Source organism: Colias croceus, chromosome 17 (genome assembly GCF_905220415.1).
Source record: "Colias croceus chromosome 17, ilColCroc2.1".
NCBI lineage: Eukaryota > Metazoa > Arthropoda > Insecta > Lepidoptera > Pieridae > Colias > Colias croceus.
In genome coordinates, this window is record NC_059553.1 from 5,120,656 (window position 1) to 5,136,562 (window position 15,907).

Here is a 15,907-nt window from a genome sequence, read left to right on the forward strand (position 1 = left end):
TTGATTGAAGATAGTTTGCGTATAGAAGTTAAATCCACCAAACGGGTCATATGACACAATTACACGACACATTAGACTTTGAAGATTTTTTCTCATAGGTATACGAAGAGATTAGAAAATTAAATAAACATAGAGAAGGAAAAATTTTGTCTTTGTGGACTGTTTAAAATTATGAATTTAACTTATTTTAATAAGCTCTTACATCGAATACACATGAATAAAAGTTTCTCGCATTTCAATTAATTGAATCCATGTTTCAGAAAAGCACTTTACCTACTCTATTGTATAATATGACTATGTACTTTTATGAAATAAAGGGTCTTTTGCAAACAAGAAGTGTTTCTTACCGCATGTAAATGTCGAGTATCATAGTGTGGCGCTAGTGACATCCTTGGAACCAGTAATGTGGTCGTTGTAGTCTCTGACGCTGCAGACTCGCGTTTTGAAGGCTGGCTATATAATCTGTCCCATATTTTACTTGTTAAACTAAATATTTTATCTTTTTCTGAATTGTTTCTGAAATACAACGGTGGCTTGCTTTGATTGTAATTAGGTAGTTGGTAAGTTATTGCAATAAAGTGTATCTATTTTATCTTTCTATCTATAACAATTTTTAGTAAAGGTAGGTACTCTAGTTTTCAGTAGTAGGTATAGTATGATATCTGTGCTTTTAATTAATGAAATGGTACAAAACCATAATGTTATACATTCCAATGTAAAATTATTCCATGCTCCCCAAAACTCTATGTACTTATCCTATGATTATTATTACAGTAACAGTAGTAATTATTACTACTTTTTCAAAATATAATATGTTATTATTTATGTTCCTTGTCTATTTTTATAGTTTATATTGTGTTGAATGACTAATAAAAATACTAAACCAATGTATAAATACTTATTTACTATATAAAATATAGATAGTATAATATAAATTCAAAAATAACAATGTATCCTAAGCAATGATTGAAATTAAATTGAGCATGCATAAAAAGGCCGTTCAAAGCGAGGGAGGATGAAAGAAAACATTCACGGAAAGCGTAAAAACATCCAATTTATTAAAACAACAAAAAGATAATAATAAAAAAACGTAAATAAATTTCAATCCAAATGCATATTACGATCTTCTAATGTCTTCTGAAATGCGTCAAGTTATGTGAGCCTCGTTCTAAGCTGATACTGAGCAAGTCCTTATACGGTGAGCCTAATGGAAAAACATGATCAGTTAGGCTTATTAGATATGCGTGTTTTATTACAACTTGATTCATGTTTAGATGCCTAATGTAGGAAAAACAAATGCTTTGTGAATTGTTTAATCAAAACTTTTCAAATCATCCTTTAAATAATGTTTAAAACTTTTGTAAATTAAGCAGTGCATTGATAGTGTCCAACATGCGGTAGGCATTGACGCATTAAACATGCAACTAAATAAATAAAAACCAAATTATATAATATGATAAGATAGGCAAATAAGATAAGTGAAGATGTTCATTAATATACATTAATATACTATACAGCTACGTTTGGTGCAAGATTTTATCATTTTACCTATGTCCAAAATTGAACGATAATGCAACAAAATATGGTCAGAACATCTATTGTATTTTTTATTTTATTAGTAATTAATGCTTTTTCAGAGGTATAGGGAACATATTTATTTTTCAGGGAAAATAATAATGCATTAGTTGCTTTTCAACTTACCGAATACTTTCAGTTCTGGACCGAGGGGACCAATCCTTAGAATACGAGGCGCCTCTCCGGCGACCTCCGCCTATCGTCCGACCGGTTTTCCACCTCTCAACGTGGTACCTTATCGCATGACGAACTTCTGTGTTCATGAAGCAGTAGAATAATGCTACTGTGAAACCCTGGTGGAATAACATAGGTACTCTCTATATTACCTTACAAAAGCACTTACTAAAGAACAATGGTAATGATAAATGGCACATGCTATCCTTATTGCTTATGTCGCAATCAATAGCCTAATCAGCAGTTTAAAAATCGTTATTTAATGCCGTTTAATTAAAAGTGTAAAAATCTGATTAATTATTAACCATATTTATTTTGATTAAAATAAAAGTAAAATGTAAACAACAATTGTGCAAAAATGATTGTGAATAATGTTATTATGAAAAGTATTCCACCCTACAATTTGTAATTATTGCTGAATACATTATTAATATACCGTTTACATAATTGAGTAAAAGAAACCTTTAACCTCCAAGGTACATATTTTCGAGACACTGCGATTAAATATGCAGGGAAAATCGGACAAAACCTTAATAAGATTTGCGCATAAGAAGTACGAGTAACTAGCAAACCGGCTTGCTAATAAATATTGCAAACTTTGCTCATTTATTCCCTAAGTGCTTCGAGTTAATCGTTCTTCCTTTGAGCTCCGGTTTGTGGCGGGAAATATTATTAATACTAATTATTGTGAAGAAAATAATAGGACCTATTTCTAAATCTGCACAATAGTTTAACAAATTAAAAGAAAAGGATACATTCATAGTATATATATATATTCATATCTTATCGCTTATCAGCGATCTCTTACAGGCTATTAATAAACTAATAGTAGTTTCCAAATATTCTAACTCTTTTCTTCTATTTTTTGCATCGTTATTAATTAAAGATCGCAAATGTATTTTTTTTACTCTTTTGAAAATGTTGAAAGTTGAACGTTGGCACAACTTTTCTTATTTATTCTCTTTTGTAAATCGGTAGAGATTTGCCTAATCCTACCCCCGTAATTAGTTATATCTTAAGAAGGATTAAAAGTCAAGAAAGATTGTGATAAAGGTAAGGTTCAGCTAAATTATTTCGAAATTATTAAGTTACATTAGATTGATATTTAAGCTTGGCTAACTCTAATGGCCAAGTCTTGTTATATTTGTAAAGAATAAGTACCTAGTTTGTTTAGTGAGACTGTTATAAAGAATCTGATATACAAAACTCCAAAATTTCATTTGTCAATCTAATTCATTATATAGACACTGTAATCTGTTTAATGATTTTCATAAATAACTTAAGGTATGTGACTAACTAATAATTTTATTTATTTATATCTTATATTCCTTAAAAATTAAGTATAAAATTTGCCTGAATACTTCTATTACGTAATCAATTTCATAATATTTTTGTTCTAGTCACGAAATTACTCAACATTATTTAAAGAATGATACTTTTGTTTGAGTTGCTTTATCTAACTTGACACATGTGCACATACCTAATATTTATACGCTTATTTTTCCTTATAAAAAGACGAATCTATCTTGGATCTAGCCTGCTTGTGAAGTGAGGTCTGTGCTAATTTATTGAGAACAGTCCAATAACTGAGTAATCTTAGTGAAGTAATTTATTCAGTGAATCCTTCAATCCATCAACAACAGGAGCAAATTTGATGTTGAATAAAGCATTTTCAACGTCATAAACAGACTAATTATTATAGCGGTTTCATCCCGGCAAGGAATTTGAGCAATGTACAGAAAATTGGCTTCTAATATTTGAATTTTGGCAATATGAAAGGTCCAACGATAACTATTAGGAAAATGTTTTGTATACGTTTATAGTAGGTAGGTATGTTCCTCAAAATTTTACGCAATATAACATTTTAAATTTAACCTGTGGTTGAAAAATGTGGTTGGCATGTGGCAATAGAAAATTCTATAAAATAATAAAATTAAAAAGTTTCAGTGTATTAACTTCGTTTATGCGAAGTCAGCAATAATAAGATTTATTTTTGGAAAGAAAAATGTGCTGAATTTGTGGATAACTTAGCGACCAATTTCTTAACTTAATTATTTTATAGTACGATTTATAAATTAAAGCAAAAAATATTTGGCCGAATTTCAAGGCGCGCTCGCTAGTAGCTTCAAGCTACGGATGTGCTACGTTGCATTCTACGCTGTAGCGAAACATATAGTGCCACAAGGTATTTTGCAAATACACGTAAAATGCAGAGGTTATTTATTATTCGTTTGTTCGTGTTTATGTAATGGTATTTGTCACAAGACAAGAATTTTATGAATATTTCCGGTCTTTTTGGTAGCGTATTGTAGTTGATGAAAAAATTTATTTATTTAGATTTTATAACAAAGATTTAAAGATAAAAAATACCATGCTTCGTAGATAATAAACTCAAAAATTATTTTTTCGGTTTGTTATCTTAGAAACTTCACGGGGTAAACCGATTTTGGTGATTCTATTTATAGAAAACACGATTTGTTTTCCCCTTTGACAGTTGCTAAAATATCTCTATTCATCGATAAAGATCGCTCTACCTTCCAAATTTACCTGCACTGCACGTGTCGGGATGAAAAATACATTCGAGAAATCTGCATTGTAATACGAAGAAGGGGATATATTTTACAACCCGATACGTGGAGGGAACACTAAACTGACTGCGTATTGAGTTTTTTTTGAGTTAGGTATAGGAACATTTAAGAAGATTATGGGCACTAATGTATTTCAACATTGGCTAAAATGATTTTAAAATTTAGCTTGAAAAACAAGTATGAAAAAGATGATATATATTCATTCAAATTGTTTGTGCACGTATCCTATCCTTCTAATATTATAAATGCGAAAGTTTATTACTTATTCACGCAAAAACTGCTGAACAGATTTTCATGATTTTTGGAACACACGTAATAACTTGGATTAACACAGCATACTTTTTATTCCGAAATTTCACGGAAACGGGAACTAAGTATACGGGTTTTCCTTGAACTACGCGGGCGAAACTGCGAGCGCAAAGTTTGTATTATATTGAATTTTAGGTTTAAAAGTATGCATAGCTTACCTGTGTGGAGAGCAGAAGCGCTCTCATATAATCGAATGTGTAAGCGAACCAGGAGTCATCACTTGGCCCGCACAGCACAAGCAAGTTAGTAATGCCCAGCAGTGGGATTAGAACTAGAAGCGCTTTAGTCGCTTTCCTGTATTGTTCTGTTTCTATTGTGTTCGCTGAACGCAGTTTGGTTATGAGTACCTGTCGGAAAAAAATTGACCTTTTTATTGTTATTGAGTCTACATGCTATTCTAAGGAAGTCTAAAGTTAAAACGAATGTTCAGTTGGTAAGTTCAGTTAATAAGTTTGTTTGAATGTATTTAATTCAACATGTTGGACATTTTTATAACCCTCTATTTTTATAACAATTAAAGTCATTTTCTGGGGTATCATTATGCTAATCTTTAAAAGATGTAAGATACCTCTTGTATTCAATTGAAAATTTCATTCAATATTAACACAGGTTTTACTGTCAAGCTATTAAGATAACTTTCTTAATGTGATCCTAAATCCGTTCAATTTGGCAAAGACGTCAACAGTTTTATTATCTTTTCGCACGTGTACACTCACCCACATAATTCTAATTAAAAAAAATAAATTGAGCGCAAGTCCGACCAGCGCGGGCGCCTTGTGGATCCAGTCTACTTGGTGTTCGTGGATCCAGGTGCACATCCGAGCCTCGCCTGCTATGGACAACTGGAACAACATATACCATTCAAACCTTTTGATTCTCCACGAATAGGGACAGCTTTCTGTAGAAACTGCTTTCTTTATGAAGATTCAAAGGTGCTGGAAGTCTAATTGAACAAATAAAAGTTTTAGTTTGATATCGCACCGGGGAAGATCGCCCACACATTGTATACGTGAGTGTGGCACTGAGTCTGAATCTGAGTATATTTGGGTGTCTGAGTGTTAATTATCTATAGTATAAGTATTTATTTAAAATTATATATGTACGTTTATCAGCCATCTGGTTTCCATAACACAAGCGAAAGCTTAGAATGAGATCAGATCGTGCCGTGTGTGAAAATTGCCCTGAAATATTTATTATTATGTAATGTTCATAGTATCTATGTCAATAAATATATAATATACTCCTGTAAAGGTTTCTGTAAGATCACTAAATGAATAAATGAAACATAATATACATTGTCTAAGCTAGCTAGATAAGCATATTAATTCAATAAAAACATTGTTCTATAGGTATATAGCTATAAATAATTTGCAAGACTTTCAATCTTCCTTTTTACAATTCGTTCACAAAGAGAAGTAATTTGCAAAACTCCAAAAGGATAAGTAATTTAATGGACGGTGAATAGAAAACTTATGAATGGTATCAATGAAACGCTCTTCGTAGGGATTGTTAGAAACTAATTATAACCCTTGTACTCGGTTGAGAGCAGTCGAAACAGTGACAAGGCCGCAGGAGTTATCTAAGATATTATACGTATTAAACTTTACTAATTTCAGTTTCATAAACTCCAGGTAATATCACTAAATTTGTATTTAATACAATTAGTTATTATCAAGGTTATTATGAACATGTTTGACATAATATCAAAAAAGCCAATTGAAAAATTGCTTCTTCATAAAAGATTATAGTGCATATATTTTAATTAATCAAATCGGTAACAGTATTTGTTTGTTATATTGTTACGAGGAATGCACTAATAAATTAAAATTAATTTGATTCCAATTAAACCTGATAAACAAAAGCATATCGTACACAATAGTATTCAATATGCGAGTAGCGCGAATGTAACTAATTGAATTCATCTGTCAAACTAAAAAAGCCGGCTACTCACGTACCTGCATCAGGGGCAATATTGAATTGCACCCTTAATTGGCAAGCAGGGGGAATTTAGAGAACGACTGATTGCTCCAACCACCGTGCAACCTAGATTTTCCAATAGTGGTAAAAAGTAGGTGAGTAGCCGGCTTTAATAAATTATTGAATAAATAACACATAAACATAGATAATAATATAATGCTATACTCTTACAAGTATACAGTAATATTTTGGATTAAATTAAACGTAAAAAATAAAACTATACCAAATTTATTCGGAGAGTTGTAACGCAAATGATTTGTGCTGATTTTCCTCCGCCATTCAAGGTTCTACATTTACACAACAATATTGGTTTATACCTAAGTAAATAAAGCAAGAGATAATATTTTCTGAATGATAAAATTTGTTTGTTTGTTACATTGACCTGAATGAGATTTACAAAAGAAACTTTGTTCATATTTTTCCTGTCCCAGAACAAAAACAAGGAGTTTCGTGAAATTATTTACATTTCAACATTTATGTAATTTTTCTCATTTGAATTATTTATGTGGGGTTGCCATAAATTTGGTACAATGAAATCAAAGCGTGAATTGCTGTGAGCCTATTAGTTTGATGTTTAAGTTTGGTCTTGAAACGATTTATTAACATTATTTTTTATGTTATCTGTGAAATATTTTTGCATAACTTTTCACAGTGAATAAACATTCATTATGTTCACTGAAAATATGTTTTATTTTTGATGTTGACATCTGTGAAATATGTTTGCATAATTTTTTAAGAGTGAATAAACATTCACTTTTAAACCTGCCTACTTAAGATTATGGAATGTAATCACGAGCAGAGTGAAAAATCATTTATTTTTACGGCAAAAGAATACAAATCACTTGAGATAAGCACTCGTCGTTAAGCATGCATCTCAATTGGATTCAGATGTGCTGCCAACATAAATCGAACAGACTTTGTTTCTGGCATTGTATTAGTGTGACCTAATTACTATTTTAATATTGACTTTGAGAAGAATACTGAAGAGGTTGAGAGTCGAGTATATATTACTTATTTGTCAGAAAGATTTAGGATTGAACAAATGTTGGCGAACATCGATCCAGGCTATTGCTAACTAATACTTTTGATTGCACATATAAATAAGATTTATTATCATATCATATGTGTATGTTTAAAGATACACTTTCTATGGTTGTTTTCTTGATGTTTATATAAACTGAACTAAATTTATGAAAAATGAACGAAGTTTTACATACCCCATCAGGTCCTGTTGACGGAACGACGGTAACAAAGCACCTTGCTATCACCCATATTGTGATGAATATCGCTGGAGCTCCTGTGAAATTAATTTTGATTTGATGCAAATTTGGAAACTTGGATCATATTTTTTCATCTATGTTGACTATGATAGAGAAATAACTGAATGTCTCTAGGCACTATGAAAGGTATAAATAAAATGATGTTATGAGGAGTATAAAATAAGGTGATCTTACATTCAGTGAATGATTCGTTGATTAAGTGGAGTAATTTTGTTTAATTTAATAAATAGAATATATGTGTGTGTTTTCTGACCAACTTTGATATTTACAGTTTTATATTTTTGTATGTGATGTGTTTAAACTTATGCAAAAACAAAATCTCAATATAGCTACGCAGTTTGTACATGCCCTTGGCTCTTAATTTAGATTATCTGACCGATACTACCAACTACTATTTAGTGGTCAAATTAAAGGAAGTATGGAGATGTCTGCTCAATGGTGTAAATTAAGTTCACTCGTGGATATTGGTCCGACCGCAGCGTGGTTTAATCACGGACCGATGCCTGCATCCACCGCAGTTAGCTGTTAGTGTTGCCCAAATGCAAGAACAAGACGAGACTTAGCCAGTCTTGGTCTTGGTCTTGCGCCAATACATCTGGTCTTGGTCTTGGTCTTGGTCTTGCGCCAATACACCTGGTCTTGGTCTTGGTCTTGGTCTTGCGCTCCCAGTCTTGGTCTTGGTCTTGGTCTTGCAGCAAGAGTCTTGCAAGTCTTGCAAGTCTTGCAATTACCTATTAGTCTATTACTATTTATTAAAGTTTACTTTAAATCTTAGAAAAACCTATTAGAATTGGAACATTGTGACCTAACTACTCAGTGAAATAGCGCTAAGTCCTAGCTGCAAGACGCAAGAGTCTTGCAGGCTATGTCTTGTTCTTGCTCAAGTCTTGCACGGTCAGTCTTGGTCTTGGTCTTGCTAAAAATACGCGGTCTTGTTCTTGGTCTTGGTCTTGCAAAAACGCAAGACGCAAGACCAAGACTGCAAGACCAAGACTGAATTTGGGCAACACTATTAGCTGTACTTAGCTTTTATTTATAGGTTATAGCACAGACTAATAATAATAATATACTATAGTTTCAAGGAGGTATCAGTTAATTGAATCTTATTTCTAATGTACTGTCTGCAAGATTATTTTGTCTGACACTGAAATTGCTTATATGTATAGAAATTGAAGAGTTTAAGGGATTTTAAACGCGATTTATCTATACTAATATTACAAAGAGGAAAAGTTTGTAATTATGTATATGTATGTGTGATTTCACGCATAAACCTCTCAACCGATTTTGATGAAATTTGGCACAGACAATCTTTAGACCCAGAGAAAGAACATAGGCTACCTTTTATTGCGAAATATGTACCACGGGCGGAGCCGGGGCGGACCGCTCGTTCTTTATATTATAAGTGAGTAAAGTGTTCCAAGCATCGGGTAAAATAATTTTATGAATACAATTTCTAAATGTAATACTCGCATAAAATCAGACATAAGAAAATAATATTAGTTGCTATTGCTTCAATTGTTTTCTAATTAGAGCGTAAATAATTGTGTTAAATATCGTAAATGTCATACTCGTTTCATAACATAATATTGTTGTTATAGGACTTCGAAATTTGTGCATTATAAATAAATATTAATAACTTACCCCATCCAATTGTCGTGTACACTTTCAGCTTTATATTTTCAGCTGTAAAAGTTTCTACAACCAGCATGTATAAGTAGAGTCCTGCGGGAATACATAAATGTATTAGTTTCTAATTCATACAGAGAAATGTGAATGCATTAATGTGTCAAGGTTCGTTATCATATAAAAAAGAGCGTGTGTGCCGAGCACACGTGTCAGAATTTAAACTTTTTGGCAAGATTCAAAGGTACCAAAATCGTCGCCTTACTCCATGACGTGACGGTATTGCCATGGCGCGACTTTGGAATTTTATTCTCAACGCGCCTAAAGAAGTTTCGCTTCAATAATTTCTGTTATGTTTAAAGGAAATTTAAGCTCTATTAAAATTGTTGGCACCATAAATTGGATATTGATAATCTGTGGTACACACAGCGTCATCTGGCAACACTATATTTCGGGAAGACATCTTTGATTTTACATTGGTCTTTTATAAACGGCATTCTATACAATCCTTTTCTGTTAATTACTATTTACAATTGTTACATGGAATAAAATATACATTGAGATTAATTGCTTTCTATTATACAACCCGACATACATAACAAAAATATTCATTAAAATGTATTTTTATCACAGAAATCTATTACAAAATAACGATAGTCAAGGTTAATATAATGTAGCAACGAAATCTCTTCATAGTTTCGACGACTTGAACTAAACAGCTTATAGTAAGTAGAGCTTAAAGTTTGTAAAGGTCTTGAGGTCTCCATGGTTTCCATTGTCGTATTCTATGTAAATATTGCAATCTTGTTCTGATGTAAACCTACTCTTATCATTAAAGAGCAATTACAAGAGACAATTATTTAAACGTGGACTTTGCAATCATTATCTTTTGTAAAATAATATATATGAATTTATTTATTATTTCATTTATTTATTAAGGAGATTTAGCAGCTGTACATAGTTGAATTAGCAAAAAAATGTTGTGTGGTTTTATGAAACCACGGTAAAAGTGATACTTTTTTTTACACTATAGACATTTAACTAAAAATTATCGTATTTGTACGATAATTATCGTACGTATCGTGCGTCACGCGACATGCGCTACACAGACCAAAAAGTTTGAGACGATGTAATAAAAGTTTCACTTTAATAAAAAATATATAACATGGTGGACAACAAACAAAAAATGGGCACTGCAGTATTAAAATTCGTTAGGTACAATAAATTCATTACAAAATAATCAGTTTATAATTATATTATAATTAACTTTAATATCTTAATATATTAAATTAACAAGAAAAATAACTTACCTTCAACAAGCATCCAAAAAAAATTCGTGAGGTAGAAGTAGTGCATGAAAATCACAAGAATCATACACGAGGTTTGGTCTGAATGCGCCTCATCAGACCAATTCTAGGATAAATAAGCATCATTATTCTTTTGAGAGAATACAACAAGCAAGCAAATTATATACTTTTTAACTGATTTTAAACGTGATTTATTCATATTTATATATAACTAGCTTTCCACCCGCGGCATTGCCCGCGCAGTCAAAGAAAAACCCGCATAGTTCCCGTTCCCGTGGGATTTCCGGGATGAAACCTATCCTATGTCCTTTCTCGGGTATCAAAATATCTCTATACCATATTTCATGCAAATTGGTTTAGTAGTTAAGGCGTGATTGAGTAACAGACAGACAGACAGAGTTACATTTCGCATTTATAATATTAGTAGATATGGATTAATTTATTTTATTTCATTTTCAAATCTAGAATATTTTTATACATACTTAACATAATATTAGAATACATAAATTATTAGTACTGTGCATGAGAATATTCTTATCGGTAATGTATTCGATCGTTAAAACTACTTATATTATTTAAGATTTGTTTCCAACATTTTCAATACAAACGATCGTTATTCCATTATAAATAGCTCAAGAATGTTTTCATAGTAATTGTTTTAAGATAACAAATAAATGATTGAAACAATAGCGTTTCAGCATATCATTAGGCTATTTGGTATGTAAATACAACATTATTTTAATGTTAGAGACAATAACTGTACATTTTTCTATTCATACGCGAATGTAAAATTGTTATTTATGATAGTTATTTTATATTTCAGTGAAAATACTTACTTGTAAAGCTAAGTTTAACATCCAACTACAAGCTGCTAAAATATATGTGGACATTAAATTTGTGTGTATTGTATTTCGAAGACATCTGAGGTCCCTGTAAAAAAAAGTAATATAAATTTCTCGTACACGTGAATAAAGTAAGAAAAATGGAAAATCTTTTTCATTTTTGAAAGTTTCATTCAGTCCATAAGTATAAGCCATAAATATTACATTCAAGATATCTTTATTTTAAACATTTGTTGGTATGAATGTACCTATACCGTCGAAATTCGTAAAGGTGTGTATCTTCGTTAAAAGTGATTAGAGATGAGTACACAATACATAATATTATATCACATAGCGTAAGATTTGTTGACAATTAAAATTCCTTGTATAACACAACTTATCTACCTCTATATTCTTTTTACGATGTATCAAATACTTATCAGTAACCTTTTGTATCTCACTTAATTGTGCTTATAGTGTCTATTTAAACTAAACTTAATTTTTTTTTCCTTTGTTAAATTAATTTTAATCCAAATCTTGGTACCTATACATTCGAATACTAGTCTTTAAATTCGAATTTCGAACGTTCGATTCTTCACAGATAAAAAATAAAATTTTGTCGCCAGCCAGCATTTCAATGCCTCGGAAAAGTTCCTGTTAAAATAGAACTTACTTGAAGTATAAGAACACGAATACAGCCAGAGACAGCACGGCGAGACTGAGCGAATAGCCAGTGAGGTAGATTAGACTTGCGACGTCTGTCGGCGAAACGTTGGCGATTCGTTCCGTGCAGTTCACGTAGTTGGAATAATTATGCCATTCACCCTCCAAGCATAGACGCGTGGCGTTCTCTGTGAAACGACGGGATTAGTAGGCTAAGAGCTTGTACTGGTTTAACGTGCAATAATGTTTTGGTGTAGCCAGTTTGTACGGTACTGACGTTTATTGAAACGATTTAAAGAAATTTGTAATTGATTTATAGACATTTAGATGGAAATGAATTACATGACCTACTTGCAAGATGAAAGAGTTTCAAGAAAAAAAATCTTGACATTAAACCGTCTCTATCAACAATAAATAAAAAGTAATATTTTTCTATTGGTACAACATTATGAGTAAAAAATATGTTAACATAAAAATACTTTGCTCCTAAACTAAACGATCATAATGACTCTTTTCTATTATAGAATAGTATACAATTTCTTTTATGAACGTACGATAAACGTGCTCCGATATCAGACTTTACATACAAACGAGAAATGTCTAGCAAATTTCCATAAATTTATTAATATTGACAATTTATTCTTTATTGTAGTTATTATATTCATGTATTTCAAGGTATAATAACTAAGATATGCCCAGCAGAACGTTGTTTCATCAGAATTATTTTTAAAACAAAATAGAGCAACTTCATTAATAACTCAGGCCCCGGAATATCAGATACAATAGAAAATTTATTGTGCCTGGGACCGATCGGGCCGCTTGGGGCTCAATGGGTTAAAAATATTCTAAGCAATTTATTTATGAAACTTATTAGTAAGTTAAAAATAGATGTTAGGCTTTGTATAAACGACTTTGAAAAAGTTAAGTGAAAAGTATTAAAATGTAATTAATAAAACGAAGCCACAGTCACACCTATTTGTATTCACAAGTCTAGTTGAGTCTTAATAATAAACTAAAGATTTCACTTGAAAACAAAACCTATTTTGAAACAAAGCCTTTTTGTTTTGCAAACAAAAGTTAAGACTTGATTGCGGCGACATTCATAAAATATTCAATGTCGTCTAAGTTAAAAGTTTTTTCGCGGCGATGTAAACAAAACCAAAAATTTCTTAAAAATCAAAGTCGCCTTAACGTTTATCCCAGACTTTGTTGATGGATTAATAAATTTGAACTTGTTTTGGCAAAAACCTTGTTAGCCTTATCTTGTTCGAGGGTAAAAACTTTTATGCTTTGATAGGAAATATAATAAGTTTGTAACGCGGTTCATTTAATTTTACGAGGTAACAAATATTTTAACTATTCATCGAGATTGCTGATAAAGATTGTAGGATACTACCAGAATGTTTTTTGTAAAGAGCAGCGAGGAACGACTTTAAAGATATTGAGCTCCATGAACAGGAATTTAACAAGAAGTAATTAGATATTTCATTATCATAAGATTATTAAGATAGTAAACAGAAGTTGTTATTAAGCTTTTATTTTCTCTTAATCTTATGGATTTAGCGGAGTCATACGTAATGTTTATATATGTGACGTAAGCAGAATCTTTTTTTAACGTTAGTTCTTTGGCACTTTATTAAAAAAAATTTGATATATTCTTTTAGGAAATCTGCAATTTTGTAAAAAGAGTTGTTTGTCGAAGGGGAGATAAAGATAAGGCTAGTGTATACATATTTTTATCTTTAAAATAGTAAATGTTGTTATTAATTAATGTATATGCTATCTTATATTATTTCAATATAGAGACGACTTTGCAATAATTAGTTGTTATGAAGCCTACTGAGCAGGGGGATATTGATATTTTAAATCAAAGTAAGGGGACAGCAAATTGTATCGACTTATAATGTATATAGCTACTAACTAAAATATATAATGATGGGAAAGTACACTTACGAGTATCATCATATTGTACGCCATGGAACTCGCTGAAACATTTTTTGATGGCCAAAGTGTTCCAGGGTGTGGGGTCCCAGCATAACAGTCCATCGTAATACGCTGGGCAAAAGTTTGCTGATAAATTGTGATTTTTCGCAAGGCATTCCTCACTGGCGTTCTCGCCCACGCCCTCAGCGCTCTCCAAAGTCTGTAGGTCCTCCAGTTTGATGCACTTCTACAACTTCCGACTAGAAATCACTCGAGGTTACTTCGGTATTCCCTTTGGTTGCGTTTACACTATCACTTCTCCGATCTATCCGTCTTTTATGCAAACTTCCTGTTCCATTACGAAAGTTTAAAAAGGAGAGAAATACTTAAGTATTCTGTACGTCGCGGCGGCATGCAACAGATTCTGCGGGACAATTTCGCGTCTCCGGCAAGAACGTTGGCATGATAAGGTTGTTTACACGCGGCTTGTGTTCTAACTTATCAAATGATAAGGCTCCTAGAGCAAACATCGGCAGTCTATAAGAGTATTTGTGTATCGTGCAAGGAACTCGTATTTTTCTGTAATTGCCTTCCAACTTGTCCGCTTAACCTGTAAAAAAAAAGACATTGGTTATGTTTTCTTAAGATAAGACAAGTAAATTGTATTTGACTTTCAGATACGTTGGTTATAAGACATACAGTATGTACAATTATACAGGTATGTATAGTATCTACAACGAAGTAAAAATAATTATGCAGGTTGTGTTACGTAGTAGATTTAGCAGTATTACACCTTGACACTTTCTTTTCAATACTTTTGCGAAGGCTTTACGTCTACTCGAGGGTAAGCAAAAGATCTATAGGCCTATGAAACATCTGCAATTGATTGGTTCCGGATACACTGAACATTTGAACCTTTTAGAGTTATTTGAATACGACTGATTCGAGCCGGAAAGATGAAAGTCTTCTTTATGACGTATTTTATTAAAGGTATTTGAAAGTCGTTGTAACATTTATTGAAGAAAGTTTTGAAAGATGTTGTAACATATCAATTTTAGATTTAAATCTTGTCTTTATGATAAATAAATTAAAAAGGTACAGTTTATTACAGCACATAGAAAATAATGCCTCACCGGAATAATTCAGATAGATTCTTGTATTACAGAATAATAAAACCGAAAATTTATTTCAGAATACAAAAATAAGAAGCTTATAACAGATCAATAATGGCCTACAAAATAAAAGGCTGAGCAACCTCAAATTTATTACGATCCCAAGTAATTTACCTTTTAAATTGGTTGTTATTTACATCGACAAAACAAACGATTGAACTTTGTCCGAAAATAACAATTATTTACTCTATCGAATAATCTTAAAAATGCCACTGAAATAATAAAAAGATGATGCAACCGCAGAAGGTATTATAAAAGGTGCATAACATGAATATGATAACAAATAATATTGATATAAAATATCTTATATTTCTTAACTTTATACATGTGATTTAAAAAAAAGTAATAGAGTCACCCCTAAAAACTGTTAAAATATCTGATATTTTCTTACTAACGTAGATGTTGATTTTTACGTAATATCAATGACCTCATTCATATTACTGTATTTCAATTTCGTAAGAAGCAAATGTTTTCTTTATATTACCTATAAAAATG

General features: G+C 31.6%; 1 protein-coding gene across 1 annotated transcript; it reads right to left on the bottom strand.

Annotated features, from left to right (window-relative positions):
• Positions 1-1,034: 1,034 nt before the first annotated feature.
• On the bottom strand, positions 1,035-12,438 carry LOC123698950 (diuretic hormone receptor). The gene is made up of 9 exons (XM_045645785.1): positions 12,328-12,438; positions 11,670-11,763; positions 10,837-10,939; positions 9,545-9,625; positions 7,841-7,920; positions 5,363-5,488; positions 4,805-4,993; positions 1,702-1,868; positions 1,035-1,204 (listed from the first exon to the last, which is right to left on the bottom strand). The coding sequence occupies exons 2-9, from the start codon at positions 11,721-11,723 to the stop codon at positions 1,192-1,194; spliced, it is 813 nt and encodes a 270-aa protein (XP_045501741.1). The 5' UTR covers positions 11,724-11,763; positions 12,328-12,438; the 3' UTR covers positions 1,035-1,191.
• Between the last annotated feature and the right edge of the window lie 3,469 nt (positions 12,439-15,907).

What these genes read in the sequence shown, in the direction of transcription:
- LOC123698950 (XM_045645785.1), bottom strand. Translation starts at nt 11,723, where the DNA reads ATGTCCACATATATTTTAGCAGCTTGTAGTTGGATGTTAAACTTAGCT. An exon ending in CGTCAACAGGACCTGATGGG is followed by an intron (nt 5,489 to 7,840) that starts GTATGTAAAACT and finishes ATGTTGTTCCAG; the next exon opens with TTGTCCATAGCAGGCGAGGC. An exon ending in CGCTTCTGCTCTCCACACAG is followed by an intron (nt 1,869 to 4,804) that starts GTAAGCTATGCA and finishes TTATTCCACCAG; the next exon opens with GGTTTCACAGTAGCATTATT.